Raw genomic sequence first — 22,776 nt, 5'->3', positions numbered from 1 at the left:
TCTTAATTTTCAAGCTCGGGCGAGCTTCGGCGCTCTTTGAGATAAAGATGATTAATGACTATTAGACACTATTTCAATCTTTCGTCTATCAGCCATGAAAGTTCAACATCATATCTCAAATGGTAAAAGAGGAGTTCTCGTGACAAAATACCCCTATAAAAACAGTTAAATCCACGATATCTCTGTGACGTCATCAACAAAAATATTTCCAACAAGGTTCAGATCAATACCTATCAGAAATGAAAATTTGACGTAAATCGGTTTAGCCGTTTCCGAGAAATCGCGTGCACAAAATCGGTAAGAAAAAAAAATAATAATAATAGGGAAAAAGAAACCTAAGAAAAACAATAAGGTCTTCCGTTGGAAACGGAAGACCTTAATAATAGGGAAAAAGAAACCTAAGAAAAACAATAAGGTCTTCTGTTGGAAATGGAAGACCTTTACTAGACACGATCTCGTTGCGAGCAACGAGGAGGTCTTCTGTTCGATTTATAGAATGAAATATGACATCATCGACTTTGATTTTCGACAAGAAAACATGTTATGGAAAAATGGGAGTGAAGTACTAATGCTTTATTGTATCGCTTTTCACAAGTTCTCTTGCTTTTTTTTAAATACTTGCATTTCTTTCAATTAAGATAGAAAAGATCAAACTTGTTTACCTCTGGTCCCTAAAAAACCATAATTGGGTAACGCAAGAGAAAATCATTATATTGTTAGGATATATAAACGTATTTTACCTAATCTAGCTTAAATAACCTTTCACAAAATGGCTCTCATTTAAGGGCTATAGATAACAGATTTTAGAGCTCTTTGATCCCCTAATTTAAGGGGCAAGTCCCTTTTTCTTATATTCAAATAAAAGGACATTTAAGTCTGAACACATTTTGTCAACAAGTGTTTAGAAATTCGTTACTGTTCTGGAGATATATGAGAAAGAAAGTTTAAGGGGCCGATCCCAAAACTCCTTATAGGGGCCGTTGAACGAAATTTTGAAGGTTGCATTTTGTTGAGAACATCATTTTGAACAACTTTTCTTCTGTACTGCATTACAAAATATATTTTCTTTCTGAGATATGTGTGATAAAAAAATTGGACTTTTGGCCCCTTAAAATCCTTAATTACGTAACACATGATTAAATGATTACATTGCTTTGATACATAACTATAAGATAAACACATTTGCTTCTATAACATTTCACAAAACATCCCTCAATAAAGGGTTATAGATAAAAAAATTTAGAGCCCTTTGGTCCCCTAATTTTAGGAGCAAGTCACTTTTTCTTGGATTCAAATGAAAGGACATTTATTTTTGAACACATTTTGTCAACAAGTGTTTAGAAATTCGTTCCGTTCTAGAGATATATGAGAAAGAAAGTTTAAGGGGCCGATCCCTTATCACTTTATAGGGGCCGTTTAACGAAATTTTGGAGGTTGTATATTGTTAAGAACATCATTTTGAACAACTTTTCTTCTGTACTGCATTACAAAGTATATTTTCTTTCTGAGATATGGGTGATCAAAGATTTGGAATTTTGGCCCTTAAAAACCCTTCATCACGTAACACATGGTAAAATCATTACATTGCTTGAATACATAACTATAAGATAAACACATTTGCTTCTATAACATTTCACAAAATATCTCTCAGTAAAAGGCTACAGATTAAGACTTTAGAGCCCTTTGGTCCCCTAATTTTAGGGGCCAGCCCCTTTTTCTGGATATGAAATGAACGGTCATTTAATTCTAAACAAATTTTGTTCAACAAGTGTTTAGAAATTCGATACCGTTCTGGAGATATATGAGAAAGAAGGTTTTAGGGGCCGATCCCATAACTCCTTATAGGGGCCGTTGAACGAAATTTTGAAGGTTGCATTTTGTTGAGAACATCATTTTGAACAACTTTTCTTCTGTATTGCATTACAAAATATTATTCCTTTCTGAGATATGGGTGATCAAAATTTTGGATTTTTGGCCCCTAAAATCCCTTAATTACGTAGCACATGATAAAATCATTACATTGCTTGAATACATAACTGTGAGATAAAGATATTTGCTTCTATAATCTATTACAAAATATCCCTTGGTGAAGAGCCACGGAACAGACTTTAGAGCCTTCAAGGTCCCTAATTTTAGGGGCCAGCCCCTTTTTCTTGATATCAGCAGAAAGGTCTTGTAAATATCAACTTTTTTTTACATTACATGTTTTAACAAAATATTTTCCAGAAAAGAGATAAAGAGAAAAAAGCACAAAAATTCACGACGTTTTTTTAATGTCAATTTTCGAGCCATAGCGAGCTTTGGCGCCAGTAGTGCTAAACATACAAAACAACAATCATGCAAAACTTCAATTACATTTGAGCTTAATATCTCTTATAGTTTAGGAGAACAACAGAAGACAAAATACCCTTATAAAAATTAGAAAAATCTCAATATCTCAAAAACGAATATGACGTTATCAACACAAAAAATTTCCAATCAAGTTCAGACCACTATCTATCACATCCAAAAATTTGATTGAGATCGGCCGAGCCGTTTTTGAGATATCGCGTGCACAAAAAAGGAAAAAAAATAATAAGAAGCATAGGGAAAAAGAAACAAAGCAATAACAATAAGGTCTTCCGTTGGAAACGGAAGACCTTAATAATTTTAGGGAAAAAGAAACCTAAGAAAAACAATAAGGTCTTCCGTTGGAAATTACATAACAAAAAAAGAAAAGAAAAATGTACATATATGTATTTTATAATACTTAAATTATCACATTAGGACGATAATATACATATTAATTAAAGCAAATTATTTCTATAATCTGTGGCTTTCGTAAGAAAAATACATATAGTCTGTTTAATTGTTTCTTATTTCTCGAACTCAGCAACTGAACAAGCTTGAAGCAAGAAGGCCTTGACCAGTAATAATTTCTTATATTAATACACCATAAATGACTGTACTTTGGACATTCTAGAATGAAGTGATATTTATCTTCAATCCTATAAAAAGAACAAAATCTACACGTGCGACGCGAGCGTACAGTTTGATTATACCGACCTTGTTCTATTGCTAGTCTATAAGCAGACAATCTATATTTTGTCAAATAGTGAACAATATTTTCTGATATACATTTTTAAGATAATACTGGAAACCAAAAGGGTCGTACAAATATTTGTATACGTAACATTTAGAGGAACTTGTAAAGAAGGCGTCTCTTTCCTGGATAAAGACATCACATAGTCTTTGCTTAATATCTAAAAAACAGTTTTCTTTGATTTGGAACATTTTGTTCATACTAAACATAGCTAAAACCAGTAGAGCACAATCATTGTTTTACCATAGAAATCCAAGAGTTTTCACATTAGGTGGAATACATATCCTCATATATGTTTTTTAATTTACAATTTTGCGAATTTAAAATTTTCATCCAATATTTCAGTATTTTTAACTTTCTAAAAACGACCCAGTTCAGTATATAAAATGTGGCGTGGAACTGAACACTCTTAGTATTAATTTACAAAATCGAGTATAGACACGTTCAACGTCCTTTCCTATTATATTTCCTATTCCTAATATTCAAAACATTTTCCTTACATGTTTTAAGTATACCAAACATGCATTTTCTACCTTGTTGAGCCAGTATCTTCTGTGTTAAATTAAATTTACCATTTAAACTCAAGGTCATGCCTAAATAATTGAAACTATTTACAAGCTCGACCGGTTGCTTGTTATAAAACCATCTGTAACTTTTAGGTAGTTTTGATCCTTTTCGGAACACAACAACTTTTGTTTTAGTCACATTTACATCAATATTCCAACTTTCACAGTAACATGCAAATTATCTAAGATATTTTGAAGACCCTCCTTAGACTCAGACAGTAAAACAGTGTCCCCTGTTGCAACCACTATTGAAATAAAACCACTATTGAAATAAATTATTTCAATAGTGGTTGGGAATGCATTTCATTAGAAAAATCACTTTGCAACCACTATTGAAATAAACTATTTCAATAGTGGTTGGGGATTATTTCATTTGAAGAATCACTTTGCAACCACTATTGAAATACAACTACTATCGAAGTAATTATATCAATAGTAGTTGGGGATGCATTTCATTTTAAGAGTCACTTTACAGACACTTTTAAAGACTAATGTTTCATTATTTTTTTTTATTGTAGACGAGAATGAACTTTTTAGAAATATTACTTTGTTATTACTATTGTAACGCAAGAAACACTTTATCTAACGAACAATATCAGATACAAAAGGTAGGTATTATACTTGCATATTTTACGGTATTAATAATCAAGACTAAAAGGAAATATGGTATAATGTTACAATTTTCACGGGTGTGCAAAAATATATAACCAATTCACGCAAATTAAAATGCAAATAAAAGGTATTAAAGACTTATATTTTACAGTAATTATAACCGAGACTATGAATTTAACGTACCTCTTTTCGGATTTTTACTGTTGTGCAGAAATAAAAAAATCTCGTAGAATGATGTATAGAATTGTTTTCATATTCTTTTCTTTACCTTTTTCTTTCTATTGATATATAATGTGAAAATCGTAAATTATTTGTACAAGAATTAACACATTGGAAATTACCTGAACTTCAACTCAAACCCCCTGTATATTAAAATAAATCAATTAAGGATACATGTAATTATAAACATCACTATTAAGATAAATTATTTTAATAGTGGTTGATGATGAAGTTTATTACGACCACTATTGAAATAAATTACTTCAATAGTGGTGGGTTATGAAGCTTATTATGAGAAATAATTTGCAACCACTATTGAAATACAAACCCCATTTAAAATATTATATAACATATATCATTATAATAGTCTTTATTGAAATATATTATGATAATCGTAATTGTATAGATGTATTTCAGTACAAGAATAACTATGCAGTATTGGGAATAAATTTCATTTATCATATCACATTTATGCTATTTTTTTTTGTATAGGTCGTGGATGTACTTCATTTCAAGTATCAATTTGCAAATAGTAATTCGATTTTTTTTTATAAATAATGTATAATTGTTATTTCATTATATATATATATATATATATATATATATATATATATATATATATATATATATATATATATATATATATATATATATGGTTGATCAATCCAATAGATGGCGAGGCGAAGCCGAGCCTTCTATGAGATTGATCAACCCAATATATCTCCGTAATGAGTCAGTAACTAACCTTATAAGTGTTTTGTTTTCTCGAGGACTATCAAGCGACATATTTATTCACAAATAGCGATGATCTACGCAACGCCATGTACAAGATGCCTAACATCTCGTCCAATTTAACTCATTTAAACTCTTCAAAATGTTCAATCTATATATATATATATATATATATATATATATATATATATATATATATATATATATATATATATATATATATATATATATATGAGAGAGAGAGAGAAGTAATTTAAATAGCGGTTGAGGATGTATTTTATTATTAGAATCACTTAGTAACCTGACTATCTAAATAAAACCACTATTGAAATAAATTATTTCAATAGTGGTTGGGTATGCATTTGTTTATAACCACTATTGAAATAAATTATTTCAATAGTGGTTGGGTATGCATTTATTTATAACCACTATTGAAATAAATTATTTCAATAGTGGTTAAATATGCATGTTTTTTTATAACCACTATTGAAATAAATCATTTCAATAGTGGTTGGATATGCATTTTTTTATAACCACTATTGAAATAAATCATTTCAATAGTTGTTGGGTATGCGTTTCATTATAACCATTAATGAAAGAAATATGGATCACATTCTTAAATATGTTGTGTTTTATAAAGAATTCTTTACTTGTCAAAAAACTTGTGAATGCTTGTTAAATTTCTTGAGTGAAAATTCACTTCATATATTTTTATAAAAAATGCATTTGATTTTTGTTCAACAAAATGAATCAGTTATTTAAGGAGGAAATGGTATCAGATATTCTGGGAAAACCTTTCAACTACTTTTAAAATTTATTATTTCAATAGTAATTGATAATAAATTCCATTATACATTTTACTTTATAGCAATTGTTGAAAACTGCTGAAACACAAGCACTATTTAAATAAATATTGTCCCTGCTTTCATTCAAAGTAGGGTATATTCATTAGACATTTTCTGTTTGTCTGCCTGCCTGAGTCGTTGATATGTTCGTTCCAGATGGAAGTTAAAAGGAACAGTGCTATGCTAATATTTTAACATTTGAATACTGTTTTTTATATAAAATATTGTAATAAAAGTACTTTCATCGTTTAAGTTTTTTTTTTAAATTTTGAAATTTTTCCCCACAATAGACGTGTTAAAGCACATGATATTAAATCAGAGCTAGTTTTTATATTCTTATTGATATCATACCCTGTTTTCTAGGCATGCTATTTTTATGTGTGATTTTTATTATAGTTTTCAACTTACAAGAATTGGTAAAACTTGTTTAGAAAACTGATACTTTTGATGTGAAAATTCAAACAAATAAAAATGAATAAAAAATAAACTGGTAAGCTACATATGCCTGTCTATATACCTTCTATTCTTTCTTGTTAATATACCAATGAATGAATCATACCAAACTACATCAATTAATTTTGAGAAATCCATGCACAAACTTTTTAAAATTTTACTGTTTTCTGCACGAGAAATCGGCAATGTGAACAAATCATCCTTACCTTTAATTGTACAAAATATGTATCCTTCTATATTGAAAACAATGCCAAATGTAAGACTCATTTGAAATTGTTTACTCAAGAAAAGTAAAATAAAAAATAATTAATTATTCTGTATGATGTAATAATATCTCAATGATTAGTTTATAATCATAGTACTAGTGTATGCCTGTATACATAAAAAACGATAAGTATTGCTTATATTTATCGTTGAAACTGGACTGATTATTTATATTAAGATTAAAACATATTTTAGATACTAATCGAAAATTGAAGCCTATTGAATGTAAATAGTAAAATTATTGAAAATTGGCCTAGGGGCCCCCTACCGAATAAATTGGCTCCGTTTATGAAGTTCTCTACCATAACCGCATTTTTACACAAAAGGGGTGAATAAACCGGGGTTTTAAACTATTGGTTGTGAAATTTCCCAGGGTTCAAACGCATCAGGTGGAAATGCACCGGGGCAAACAAAATCACTTAGATCCGCGAAACACACTGCATTTCTCGAATTTCGAATCTTGAATTTCCGTTTTTCGTATTTCGAATGTCGTATTTTGAATCTCGAATCTCAAATGAGCCTTCTCGGCCTTTGTATATTTTTCTCATCAACATTTATCCCATGTCAGTCATTGTTGGTGACATCATTTTTGTAGTCGTAAACAATTAATTTTTTATACTTTTTCTCCATAACAACATAGCCAATATCAAACAAACATATAATATTGATATTTTTTGCAAAGTTTAGTAAGTTTTAGAGAACGTTCGCAATTAAATTTTTGAGCAGAAATCTTTTTATTTCAGTCAAAACCATCCTCTGTAACGTAATGATTTATCACCGGAGAAGGGGTGGCTTGGCTTTATATGTCAGGGTGAAACAATGTTTTTGATTTTATATTAATCAATAACATTCAATTGACTTAGAATTATAAAATTCAATAAATTCAGTGGCTGCTTTTTTGTATATTTAATTTTAACACGTAGTCGGTGTTTTATTAGTCATATTCATAATGAAATACATTTCAAACCAATATTGAAACAATATAATTAAAAGAATTTGTGTCCTCCGCTTGGTACTGAAGAATCTCTCGCAATTCATTGATCTCAGGTTTAATTTTGATCTTTTGACCTGAAAATCATTTTTCAGGGGTCATTTTTAAGCTATAACAAATGTTGATTTAGGAGTCCACTACAAAATCTAGTATGAAATACTTCCATATTGTAAAAATCTTTGTATCGAAATGAACAATTGAATCAAGTATGATTTTATACATTTAATTTTCCAGGTCGAAGTATTTATTAGTGTAGAAAAATAGTTAAGCTACGAATCTGTAAGTCATGAGTTCGATCTCGATCTGCCTTTTAGAAATTTGACCTTTGCAATTATTCTTCAAATGTAGTTTTAATCAAATATTGCATAATTGAAATTTCAACTCTGGTAGTATCTTGATTGTGATTACAATATGATGTTGATAATGAAATACAATCTAAACCACTATTGAAATAAATTATTTCAATAGTGGTTAAGGACGCGTTTCATTACAACCACTATTGAAATAAGTTATTTCAATAGTAGTTATGGAGGCGTTTCATTACAACCACTATTGAAATAAGTTATTTCAATAGTGGTTAGGGAGGCGTTTCATTACAACCACTATTGAAATAATTTATTTCAATAGTGGTTAAGGATCCGTTTCATTACAACTACTTTTGAAATAAACTATTTCAAAAGTGGTAGGGATGCATGTCATTTTTATGCCTATTATTCCGTCTGCGTATAGCTTTGTCAGTTCCAAATGACAGGTGGTATGGAAAGCATGACCATATAAAGGTAAATCATGATTAAAAAGGAATTTATCATATGATAAGACATACTTCATATCTGAAAAAACTCCCCTAGCAGAAAGGAAAGTGCTTCAAATAGACATAATAATAGACATAAAACTGATATGCATCATCAATCACTATTGAAATTCTTTTTTTAATAGTGGTTGAAATGAAAGGTATCCCTAACCTCTATTGAAAATTTTTGATTTCAATAGTGGTTGAAATGAAACGCATCCTTAACCACTATTGAAATACTATATTTAAATAGCTGTCGTAATGACGTACATCCCTAACCACTATTGAAATAATTTATCTTAATAGTAATATTTATAATAATATTTATCAATAAATAATGATTCATTATACAGGGGGTTTGAATAGAAGTTCTGGCAATTGACAATATGTTCACTATCATTTAATACATGTAATATACAATATTCATAGAACATGATATGTCTGTAAAAAGGGAAACGTAAAGAAAAAATATAAATTTTCAAAGTAATACTTATAAAGATATTCATTCTAAGCTACGATTGAAAAATAATGTTAATAGTATATGTACTTCAACAGTGTCTGTAAATTGATTTTTAAAATGGAATACATCCCGGAACAATATTTGAATAAATTATTTCAATAGTGGTTGTATTTCAATAGTGGTTACAATGTGATTTTTCAAATGAAATACATCCCCAACCACTATTGAAATAATTTATTTCAATAGTGGTTTTATTTCAATAGTGGTTGCAAAGCGATTTTTCTAATGATATGCATTCCCAACCACTATTGAAATAATTTATTTCAATAGTGGTTTTATTTCAATAGTGGTTGCAACAGTCCCCTGCGTATACCAAAAGAAACAATGAGATGTCCTTAAGTTGAATAGGTTCACATATACTCTTAAAGCTGACATGAATTCATAAAAGCATTTGGTCGCCATATTAGTTTCGATCGCTCCTCTACTGCCATTGGGGTATAAATACCGGTCGAGAAAGTTACGGTCGGTTGCTTTCCGATGGAGGCATTCACGTTGCACGGACTTCTAAATGCATGATCTACACAGTTTACTATCATTTATCAACGCAGTAGATAAATGATAGTAAATCCAAGAAAATAACAACGTTTCCATCCGTTCCTACAAAAACTCCCCGTTTATAAAATCCATGCGGTAATTGACATTGCTCGATCTGCCACAGTGTGTGGTTTGTGCATGTGCGATGTTATAACGTACACAGGGAAACAGTCTACATTTATCGAGGAATTTTTGAAGTATCTGCGCCTGGATTTCAGTCTGCCTTGTTTCGTCCTTTATTGGAAATATCTTGCCAGTGAAGTGGTTGTCATATTATTTTTGTTCAAAACGCGTTTTTACAAGTCTTTTCGTCCAAGGTAACGTGGTCGGGTGTATGAAATTCCTGAATGCAGTGAAGCAAGACGAGGGCTCTCGGCCTTATATAGGGGGTGTGTAGCGATGAGCAGAACAATAGCAATCGACAACTAATATGGCGGTAGTCAGAGATAAAAGGGAAATAATGCGTATATATGAATTCATTCGAAGTCGTTAATGTATAAGGAAAATATGAATGGAGAAAGTGGCCCACCCTGCATTACTCCCCTTGTGGAAGAAAAGAACTTAGAGAGATCTGATTTGAACTTCACACATGATTTAACATCACTGTAGAGTTTACGGATAACACAAGAAATTTTCCCGTGACTCCGCTTCTAGGAAGTTTATGAAACATTTTGTTTCTATCGACACTGTCAAAAGCTTTTTTATAATCTATAAAGCAACAATATGACTTTTTATCCTTATTAATGTGATGTGAAATCATTCCGTGTAGTGCGAATATGGCATCTACAGTACCAAACACTGGTTTAAATCCAAACTGTGCGTCAGATATAACATTATTAGCAAAGGACCAATCTAACAGCCTATTTTTTAAGACAGATGTACAAATCTTAGCTAGGTTACTCACTAGGGTAATTCCTCTAAAGTTATTAGTATCAGTGGTAAAGTTACCGAAAATAAACATCAGAGCCCCCTTCCCGATAACCATGATTGAAGAATATAACGAATTAAATCAATTCACGAATAGGTTTATTCATGACACATGTATACAAATCCACATCATGCTCTCACGCACGCACACATCATCAGCATGGCTATTTTCCCGTCCTCAATCCCCGGATGATACTCTCAAACAATACACATAAAGAACCATAACTCTTACTCACATCATACTCATACATTCATACACAAACAGTTACTTCCCTTAGATCATATAAATATGCTACAATGATAACTGCCTCTCTTCCAAATCAAAATCGAGTTCCGTGCATGCATTCGTACATTTCGAAAACTGTCTAGGAAAAACAAGACAGAAATTGTTAATCGCCCAGTTGAAAATTCATATCTTTGTGATTAATGAATTTTGACATATTTTTTTTTTGAATGGTTGGGTCTGTAATGTAAACGGCAGTTCGAACATTTTGCATAATAACTATGTCCTTCAATTTAAATCGTCTAATGATAAGATATAAAGTTAAACTCTTGATGTTTATTCCGCAGTAGTCGAATTTGCAGATTATATTGCACATGGCGGAAAGGGGTATATTCTCTACATGTTTTTAACTTGATATCTACACGTGCAACTAATATATATATCAAAGTACTGAAGTACTGTTGGGAGTTGATTTAATAGTTATTAAATATCTCAAAATCAACAATATGAAATTTCGAATGGCTAATAGCTTCTGAGATATATTTTAATCATTACGCATAATTTTTGCCTTATGAATATGAATTATCGAGCTTCGACAAGAAATCCGAACTATAGACGGAAAAGCCCATATGAATCATGTTTTGTACAAAGGTGTTTGAGGACAGGACCCCCTGCTTCTGAATACATTTTATTGAATTTATCGATTATATTCAAGTACTGAGTCTTGTCAGTGTGATAATTTGTGCTAATTATGTCCAAACACTGTTTCACTTCCTTTTTGCCTGAGAAACTGCAGATGGGAGTTGATTAAAATCAACTCCCAAAAAATGTATTAATTATCCATGAAAATAATGTCATTCTACTTTCTCTTACACAAATATGTATATTTAATGCATCTATAGACTTTAGTTTATCATTTTAGAAATAGAATATCAAACTATAAGGGTCATTTAAAAGTCAATTCCTCTAATGTATTGCGATTGTCATGAGAGCTTTATTTTATTTAAGGAAATGAGGTACCAACATTTGCTTAATCCCAATTTTACTTGAAAAGAAATTACCGAATTTCATTGTAAAATGGGAAGGATATAATTATAGAAAACTTTAAACATACGTTGTATGTGATATCGCCGCACATTAATTAAGCATCTATTTATACTCTATCCCGAGTTTTTGTTTCCACCACTTTTCTCTTTGTGTTTTGATAAACATAAATTCTTTTGTGCTTAAAGTACGTTCATATACTAATATTTACATTGCACATATTTTCGGATGTAAAGTGTGTAAAAAGATATTGCAGTTATAAGACTGTAACACACACGGGTACTCAAAAGTTAAAATGACGAGTTTTATAATGATGTCACAAACGTTGAACGCTGTAAAATGCAACGTCACAAGCAAGAATCAATTTCACGCTTGTGGCTGTTACAGTGGCTCTTTTATTAATTTGAAGTTACCCTTAGGATAAAACAGAAATTTTGACGTAAAAATCACATTTGCAGACAAGAAAAGAAGTTATAAAAAATGTAAATATAAGCATTAAATCGTGATTTTTTTAAAGATATAGTCTCATAACTGCAGCGGTTTGTACACACACATTATTTAATTTGTATGCACACACCGCTGCAAATATGAGATTATATCTTTCAAAAAATAATGAATCAATGCTATAATATACATGTAAGCATGTACAGATAATCTATTTTGATACACCCCATCTACCGCTTTAGGTTTCAACCCAAAATAGAAGGTCTACCGGGATTTTGCATTGCATCGGTCATGATATAGCCCGGATGATAACGTTAGAAAAATTGTGCGAGGTATTCCGAGTGCCGAATAGTGGCAATACATTTTTCATTATAAATCTCCGTAAGAATTTTGATTTCGTTCCTGTGAATTTCTATGATTAAAGAATGATGATTAGTCAATGAAGATATTTTAGACATTTTCCCTTGTATCATTTTCTTTTGTATATTTATTAAATATCATCAAAAAGCGGTGAAAGCATTAAATTAGGACAGGCTATAGCTTAGTGATTTTCGTATCAACGATTCACGTACACTTGCAAAAGTTTCGGTTTATTCGCAAAAGTTTTGCGTTTATTCGCAAAAGTTTTGCATTTATTCGCGAAAAGTTGAAAAGAATAGTGTTTATTTGTGAAAGTTTTGCTTTATATTGTAAAAATTTCACAGCCTTTTGCCAATATCTTTTATTATTTTCCTATGAAAAAGAGCTCAATGCATGGCTTTCTTAGATTATAACTTGATTTCATTGATTTCTGTATTTTGTGCAAAAGTACATGTACCGTGTTTTTCTTCAGTAGTGCCGCTGAAATAAACACGATTTCCGGCGTCATGCAGGCGTGGTATCAGAATTAGACATCTTATTTTCTTAAAGATTGTAAACAAGTCACCAAAAATGCACAGAATCTGACTGGGCAGGAATGTTATAGATAGCAATATCACCCATGCGTTGACCCAGAAAAAAAATTCTAGGGGCGGGGTGGTCCAACGGTTACTTGAGTGTGCCGGAAGGGGGAGGCGGTCTGAGATATATTTTGATAATTTTAATTTATAATGGTAATTTAAAGAAATTGAATTTGCAATTAAGGGAGGATTACCCTAACCCCCCCCCCCCCCCACCCCCGATCAGCGCATGTCACCGTCATAAACTCAATTTCTAAATTGATATTTCACAGATACATAATGCAATTTGACATGAATTAATAAAAAAAAAACAAATAAAACAACCATTGTTGTGACGTATGTCGACCAGACGATATATAGGAGGGCTTAGGAGGAAAGTAAAGTTTATTTCTATCCGTTAATATAATTGTTCCCCGTGAAACAAAAGGTTTGTCATATCATATATTCTACAATGTTCTACTTCTTCAATATATCATGCCAGGGACAATTTAGGTGAGATAAAACGCGATATTTTTTAAAAATCAACTACGTACATACTGAAATTAAATGGCTGACCCAGAAACAAACCTTCGAAATCGTGTCCTTCATGTATATGTAAAGTGTTGAAGAAAAAATTTGTAACTTAGTTCAGGTAAGGGAGGAGGGGGTAAGTTGTTTCAATCCAACAGCTGTATGTACCAGTGACAAGAGAAGTCGTTTGTTCAGACACAGAACCCCCCTCCTTTTAAAATTTTAATAAGTAATATAAAGATGAAATTAATTAATAATGAAAACTAAGTTGACCGATTAATACATTAAAAGCTAAATATTATAATAGCTCTTTTTTTTTGGGGGGGGGGGTGGCATTTGTCTAAAAAAAAAAGTAAGTAACATTTTGTTTTTCTGTTGAAAGACCAAAATTTTATGAAAATACATTTATCAATGTCTTAATCGCTTACCAGAATTTGAAAAAAAAATATATAGAAAAAGTTATTGCCACTTAAACATTTGTTACATGTAAGAATATCTATACTTATAGATGAAGACAGTTTGTCAATAAACTAAAAAATGCCTGCACCAGAGTAACTGCTTACACCTTTGGTATTTGAACAAGTGTAATATGATGTCCATAAACTATAATTGAATTTTACCTGATAAGTAATTATTGTAGAATTAATTAAAAACCTAATTTCATTTTCAATATTTTAAAACCAGCCTAAAATAGCAAAAATGAGAGTATGGTGGTGGACATGCTTAGGGGGATCCAAGTCAGTGGGAGTTTGTATCAAATTATATACTTGCAATGATATCGAATGATTAAATGTAAAGAGTGAATATATTTACTGGGAATTTACTTAGAGTATACATAGAAGGTGATACTTGATATTTATAGTTGCAAATATGTTTCCTTATATGAATCTGCAGAATAGCGAATCATTTCAATAATGTGTGAACTTTTTCATGACATCACAATGATAATGGCACGTGCTTATCGTTTCACAGTTGCATTACTAGCATACACTAGCGTCTTTTAATTTCATACATTTTAATACAGGAAAGATTCGTAGCAAACCTTTTACATTAATTTGTAAACAATGAACAGATTGTGTTCTACATCTATATGAATCAATCATGTATACATAGAATGGGAAAGTTGAATGGTGACTGGGCGATGAATGTTCATAAAAAAATGTTTTGTTTTTCCTAGACCGTTTTCCTATACTACAAATAATACACATCAACAGTGATCATTAATAGAATGGTGAATATGGTAGGATGTTTTAATAAACTAATTTAATTAATTTAATACATTAATGTATTTTAATATATACAGTAAAACACGGTTATAGTGAAAACGTTTATAATGAATTGACGCTTACAGCGAAGTGATTTTCATTCCCCGTGACTATATTACATGTTGTAGACTTGATGGATATAACGAACTACGCTTATAATGAAGCAAAATCGCCCGTCCCCGGCGCTTCGTTATAACCGTGTTTTACTGTAATACTGAGAAGGAGGGGGCGGTGTCCTTGAAACAAATAATCGACATCATTCTATTTTGATAAGAGAAAATTTGTAGGATTACAAAATTAAAATAATTGGCCTACCGTGTGCTTTAATAAAAAGTAATATTAATGCATACATATAATCAGCATGACCACGTGTGATAATTTAAAACACTTTATTAATATAAATAAAATGTGTTTTTTTACTACTTTCCTTCCGCTTTAAGTATTGTACCTTGATATTTCAAATACTCGGATTTCTGGAAGGTTTTAAACAGTCCCATCTAGTTCGAGATAATGAGGTTTGACTGTATTTTATACGAACTCTTTTAAAAATGGGCTAAAATACAGACGTTATCAGTTTCAGAGAGCAGTGATACGGAATCGGAAAACCACAGTGTGGTGATCCGGAAACTCAGATCAAACTCTGTAAAATTGACAGTATCAAGGAAGAAAAATTGATGGGTATATAATATGTATATATCATCCATTTTAGTTTAGATTTTTCATCCCTGCTCCTGTTAAAATCAAGCCATGCTGTTGGTTTTTTATTTCAATTTTAAAGAAAAGGTTAAGAAAACAATTAAGAAAAGAATCAGACAAAATATATACAAAATAAAAAAAAATATTTACAAAAATGAACCAAAAAATAATTTTTGAAATATTAAGCATTGTATCATATTAATGTATATATTATTAAATCACGCACTCGTGCGGAATATCATCAAATACTTGAATGTAACAGTTGATGGTCTCTTTACAGGTTCTCTGTGTCTGACTGTTGCCTGATGGGTTATACCAGTCTGTAGTATGTAACAGTTGATTGTCTCTTTACAGGTTCTCTGTGTCTGACTGTTGACTGATAGGTTATACCAGTCTGTAGTATGTAACAGTTGATGGTCTCTTTACAGGTTCTCTGTGTCTGACTGTTGACTGATAGGTTATACCAGTCTGTAGTATGTTACAGTTGATGGTCTCTTTACAGGTTCTCTGTGTCTGACTGTTGTCTGATAGGTTATACCAGTCTGTAGTATGTATCAGTTGATGGTCTCTTTACAGGTTCCCTGTGTCTGACTGTTGACTGATAGGTAATATCAGTATGTAGTATGTAACAGCTGATGGTCTCTTTACAGGTTCCCTGTGTGTGACTATTGACTAAAAGGTTATACCAGTCTGTAGTATGTTACAGTTGATGGTCTCTTTACAGGTTCTCTGTGTCTGACTGTTGACTGATAGGTTATACCAGTCTGTAGTATGTAACAGTTGATTGTCTCTTTACAGGTTCCATGTGTCTGACTGTTGACTGATAGGTTATACCAGTCTGTAGTATGTAACAGTTGATGGTCTCTTTACAGGTTCTCTGTGTCTAACTGTTGAGTGATAGGTTATACCAGTCTGTAGTATGTTACAGTTGATGGTCTCTTTACAGGTTCTCTGTGTCTGTATGTTGACTAATAGGTTATACCAGTCTGTAGTATGTAACAGTTGATTGTCTCTTTACAGGTTCCCAGGATGTGTCTGACTGTGCTGTGTACTGAGAGATCAAAGAGAGAATATATGTGGTATAGTATTCATGTAATATCACCATGTTCATGTAGCTATATTATTTTAGGTCACCTGAGTCACTCAGGAGACCCATTGCTATCTCACGTTTGTCGTCGTGTATCATTGGTAGACATTTAAGTCTACTAGTACATCTTTTAAATAGGTATGAGGGCAGTAGTCATTGTGTTAGTCCTGGGGTAAGAACTGTTGCCCGAGAGCATAGGCCGAGGTCAACATCAACTTCTTACCCAGGAACTGACAATATAACTATTGTCCACATTCCCATTTGATTATTGATGTGTTAGACGAAGAGAAACATATCCTTGTGGTAATGTCAGGGCTAATTTATCTACCGGGGGGCAGTAAAAAAATGATAGCCACGTTAAGGGAATAGCAATGCAAGGAAAATAAGCTGGTAATTAACATGTATACAATAGTGGGTTCCCATTTTGCACACATTTTATGATAAGGTATGAATTGTATTTTGATATCAATTAAAGAAAGTAATAATGAGAGAGAGAGAGAGAGAGATTACATTACAGAGAACGTCAGAGAGAGTGAGATATTACATGTCTGAGAGAATAAGCAAAATGCACATGTTTACATGTATAAGAACAAGTCTCTGAGAGAGAGAGAGAGAGAGAGCAAGAGAGAGAGAGAGAAAGAGGGAGAGAGAGAGCACATCTTTCTCTCAGCAATCCAGAAAAACAGAGAGAAAGGAATATAGGGATAAAAAAAGGGGCAAAAGTAGGGAAAATATATTATTCCTTAAAAAACCCAAATATATTTCTTTTAAAATTTGACATTGAATCTATAAAACAATAATAAATCTAAAACTCTTTATTTTCATTGAACAGGTTATGACCCAGACCGCCCACATCATGGACACAGCACGCTCCTCATATAGAGTACATCAGTGTTCTAAGTGTCCGGGGGACACAGAGTACTATTGTGTATCGTGTCCATGTGATCTATGTCACCAGTGTAAAGAGAACCATGTAAAAGATCTCCAAACAATAGACCATGATGTTTTGTCACGCCGTGATATAATCAACTACATCCCAACACAAGAGATCTGTGTGAGACATCCTAGCCATGTTTATACAAAGTACTGTGAACCCTGTCAAGTTCCTGTCTGTTACCACTGCAGAAAACATAGAAATCACAAGAAGATAGATGTTAAAACAGCCTATAAAACAAAGCGACAACAACACAGAGGAACCATTCAGACCATCAGAAGTGAGGCTCTCTTTTACAGACCTGTTCTCCTGACAGGAATCAAAGCTGATGTCAAAACCTGTCACACAGAATTCTCTCCCCTTCAATCAAAGATGTTAACAAAGGCCCAAATACTGAAGGATCTCATTGACTATGTGGTATATGATCTATTGAACAATGTGTTATGTTACTTTGATTTCAAACACAGATGTAGAAAACAAAAGATAAAAATGAGCAGACATATTGGCAGACTAAGGAGATATGAACACAGATATGTACAGCCAGCATTTACATTCAGTGCACTACAATTCCTCTCATTCACAAAGACAGCCCTCCGTAAAGACATAAAGACAGCCCTCCCCCAGATACATCTTACACTCCACACCAGGCAGCTCTCCATGACTGAGTCACTCAAGAAGGAGGATGTGATGGAGTCACTGAGTGCAATCCAAATCACAGAGAGAGGAAACCGACGCGTAGGAAACCAGTGTCTGCTGAAACTGATGTCTGGTGCTGAGCTCCATCAATCTCTCACACTGAAAGGTGTTTACAATTGTTTTCACATTTCCTGTGTGGCATCAGACCGGGGCTGGGTCAGTGATTATGTAAACAATCTCATCATGACAGACACAACAGGTGTCCCTCTACATCGTGTGGAGGATTCATGTGGTGGTTTATATAGAGGATCACACACAGTGAACAGTGAGAGTGAACTGATTTATATAGATAGGAATTATAACATCAACAAACTGTCAAAGGATATGAAAACAACCACAACATTTATAGAGAGAACAGACTCTACATGGAGACTTCGGTGTGTGTACTGGTCCCCGTCCACTGAGGATCTACAGGTCGGGATGGATAACAATGATATAAAGACAGGCAAGGTAACAGGCAAGGTAGCCCGGTACAACCAGAGTGGACAACTCACACAAACCATACAGAACGACAACACAGGACGGGGACTGTATAGTAGACCTCACTATATAACAGAAAACAACAATGGGGATGTCGTGGTGTCTGACTCTAGTGCTGTAGTGGTGACAAAGCGTGGAGGAAGACATCGTTTCTCCTACACAGGACCTCCATCAGGATCAGTACTAATGCCACGTGGAATCTGTACTGACGCGCTGTCACACATCCTGGTGTGTGATGGTAGAACCAAAACAGTACAGATGATAAATAAGGACGGTCAGTTCCTGTCACATCTACTGACAAAATCACTAGAGATGGGTATACCACACAGCTTGAGTTATGATGTCAACACTCACCGTCTCTGGGTCGGATCACTGGACAACAAGAAGGTGTGTGTCTACAGGTATATCACCAGACAGGACTCTGACAGGTAAGTCTGAGTCATTATCATTCACATTAATTAGATATAGATAACTAAGACACACAGTCCGTGTTAATTATCAGTCAATAAGATACATGTAGGACATGTTTATCTGTGTGAATGTTTGTCAATATAAACAACTCATTGTTACAGGGTTAGCTGTATCTACCAGTCATTGGGATTCATTGTTTATCTAAAATAAACAGAAATTAGATACATTATTTTATTAATTAAATGTACAGTTACATGTCATTGTGTTTAGTGAATAGAAATAGCAGGTTGCTGTATTTAATTATGAAATATATCTAGAGTTACACATGTATTTGTAATCAGTTATTTTGTGATATATGTTAATTGACATAATTTAATTAATTAGATAAATAATAAAGCAAGTGTCATGGTAATCAGGTTAAAATTTTAATTTGTAGATGTAGCTTTATCATTTTATATACTGTATGTATTAATTAACAGCTAATTAATGACATGTTGTAGATGAACACAGACCTCGTCCTGATGAGGAGGCCATGTCCAGCTCAACACCAGCCGTATAATGGAGATAGCTGGGATATTGACAGGTTGTAAATGTTTCTGTACAAATCTAGTCTGCTCTCAAAACCACACATGTTGTTTGTCACTTTGTTCAACATCTGCAGCTGAAATTGAACTGTGTATAATTCACATGGACTGTAATACTGACTCCTGTTTTAAAGAAAGTGTCATGGTTAAAGTTTTAACTTGTAATTGTAGCTCTATCATTACATATACTGTATGTAATTCATTAATTAACAGCTAATTAATGACTTGTTGTAGATGAACACAGACCCCGTCCTGATGGAGACACCCGATACACGACACCTCGTCACAACAAAACTCAACAACGAAACGAAAGTAAAACTCACTGACGCATGTATTTGTAATATGTTGTTTTGTTACATATGAATTGACTTAATTTAATTAATTAGACAAATATCAAAGCAAGTGTCATAGTAATCAGGTTAAAATTTTAATTTGTAGATGTAGCTCTTTATACGGTATGTAATAATTAATTAACAGCTGATTAATGACTTGTTGTAGATGAACACACACCCTGTACTGATGGGGAGGCCATGTCCAGCTCAACACCAGCCGTATAATGGAGATAGCTGGGATATTGACAGGTTGTAAATGTTTCTGTACAAATCTAGTCTGCTCTCAAAACCACAGATGTTATTTGTCACTTTGTTCAACATCTGCAGCTGAAATTGAGCTGTGTATAATTTACATGGACTGTAATACTGACTCCTGTTCATTTCACACTTTGTGATCATCCAAACATGGCTGTCTGTTGCTGAGTGAGAAACATCATGTTATACAAGTTTTATTTTCTGAATGTGGAATATTATAAAACAAATATCCACATGAAGTCTATAATATTAAACTGAACAATTATAAATTGTAAATGTCAGATCATTATCAATTCCAAAATGTCTTTGTTTTGCTAATTATGCCATTATTATACCCTATGCAATGGAATTGTTAGAGAATAATGACTTCGACTTATCGCAGTCAGTCCTGGATTTTAAGCAAAACTTATATATTAAACAGCTGCACAGAATTTTATCATGTTTAAAATGAAACTTTTAAGGTATTTAGGACATAACGTGTAGATGTGCTTATTACTAGGAAGTTCCAATTCATTTATCTTTCTGGGAATTTTAGCCCCATTGAACTTAGAATTTTGTCCAAATGTTGAATTTAGCAATGATTTTTTACTCACCGAGACGAAGTCAGGGGGAGCTTATGCTATACCCTCAGCGTCGGCGTCCGGACCTGGTTAAAGTTTTTGTTGCAGGTCCTGTATCTAAGCCATCACTTGTCCTATCTTCACCAAACTTGCATGGATGATGCATCTGGACCTACTTATGGACTTGAAAGACTTGGATGCTGAATCTGAGTCCTAAATTTTAGATGCTGGAGGAGATTACGGTTGTTGGACCAGGTTAAAGTTTTTGTTGCAGGTGCCCTTTGATAGCAATATCTAAGTTACTGCAGGTCCATACCTCACCAAACTTGCATGGATGGTGTGTCTTATGATACTGATGCACCAGGCAGGCTGGAGTGCTGAATCTGAGCTATGGGTTTCGGATGCTGGAGAAGGTTAAGATTTTTGTAGCAGGTTTAAGTTTTTGTTGCAGGTGCCCTTTGATAGCAATATCTAAGTTACTGCTGGTCCGTACTTCACCAAACTTGCATTGATGGTGTGTCTTATGATACTGATGCACCAGGCAGGCTTGGATGCTGAATCTGAGCCATAGGTTTCGGATGCTGGAGGAGGTTAAGGTTTTAAGAGCTGGTGAAAGTTTTTTAAACAGGTGCCCTCTGATGAATATATCTTAGTTATTACTTGTCCTAACTTCACCAGACTTCCATGGAGGGTGCGTTTTATGATACTGATGCACCTGACAGGTTTGAATGCTGAATCTGAGCCTTAGGTTTCAGATGTTGGATAAAGTTAAGTTTTTTGGAACAGGTCACATGTTTAATAGATAATAGTACTATTTTAAACTTGCATAGTTGATTAAAGTGTTGTATGAATGAATCACAGAGGAAACTTCAGATGCAGAGCTTGATCTCCATTATTAAGGATGCTAAAAAATATATCTTAGTTATTACAGGTCCTTACTTCACCAAGCTTGAATGGAAGGTTTGTCTTATGATACAGATGCACCTGACAGGCATGGATGTTGAATCTGAGCCATAGGTTGCGGATGCTGGAGCAGGTTAAGGTTTTAATTGCTAGTGCCCTCTGATGATGATATCTTAGTTATTACTGGTCTGAACTTCACCAAGCTTGTATACGGATGCACCTGACAGGCTTAAATGCTGAATCTGAGCCATAGGTTTCGGATGCTGGATGAGGTTTAGTTTTTTTGGAACAGGTCAAATGTTTTATAGATGATTGCATAGTTGATTTAACTATATTATAAATGAAACGTAGAGGTTGCTTCAGATGCAGAGCCTGATCTCCATTATCAAGGATGCTAAAGAAATCTCCTACCTCACTCAAACCTGCTCGATAGACAGATGTGTTTGTTGATAAATGATATAACATGATTTCAATGATATAGTATTGTATGGTATGAAACAATATTGTTTGATATGATACAATATAATATCATATGTAATATTATAAAAAGTTATATGATACGATATGATATTGTATCAATTTTTTGATATTTTATGTTATGATATTGTATCATCATATCGTTATGTATAGTATTGTATATTATGATACAATATTGTATAATATTATATTGTATTATTAATTTATTATTTTATCACATATTACTATTAAATTAAGATATTGCAAAATATGATATTGTATCCTATGATACAATTTTGTATATTCTATAATATTGTATACGATATTGTATAATATGATATTAGTTTCTGTAATATAGAATTATATCATATGAAGTTGTATAATATGATACTGTAATAGTATGTTATATTGTATCATACGATA

General features: G+C 32.7%; 2 protein-coding genes across 2 annotated transcripts in view; both read left to right on the top strand.

The window, feature by feature from the left end:
• LOC109618075 (uncharacterized) overlaps positions 1–20,435 on the top strand; it is a 116,634-nt gene extending 96,199 nt beyond the window's left edge. The window contains exon 5 of the mRNA XM_066080998.1: positions 20,346–20,435. Within this exon, the coding sequence (XP_065937070.1) occupies positions 20,346–20,349 (4 nt within the window). The 3' untranslated portion in view covers positions 20,350–20,435. The remainder of the gene's footprint in view (positions 1–20,345) is intronic.
• LOC136274393 (tripartite motif-containing protein 2-like) lies at positions 16,659–20,276 on the top strand. Its single transcript, XM_066081036.1, has 3 exons — positions 16,659–16,734; positions 17,575–19,280; positions 20,082–20,276. The coding sequence occupies exons 2-3, from the start codon at positions 17,578–17,580 to the stop codon at positions 20,083–20,085; spliced, it is 1,707 nt and encodes a 568-aa protein (XP_065937108.1). The 5' UTR covers positions 16,659–16,734; positions 17,575–17,577; the 3' UTR covers positions 20,086–20,276.
• Positions 20,436–22,776: the final 2,341 nt, after the last annotated feature.

Source organism: Magallana gigas, chromosome 1 (assembly GCF_963853765.1).
Source record: "Magallana gigas chromosome 1, xbMagGiga1.1, whole genome shotgun sequence".
In the NCBI taxonomy this organism is placed as follows: domain Eukaryota; kingdom Metazoa; phylum Mollusca; class Bivalvia; order Ostreida; family Ostreidae; genus Magallana; species Magallana gigas.
The sequence above is the reverse complement of the archived record's forward strand: the minus strand, read 5'-3'. Positions and strand labels throughout refer to the sequence as shown.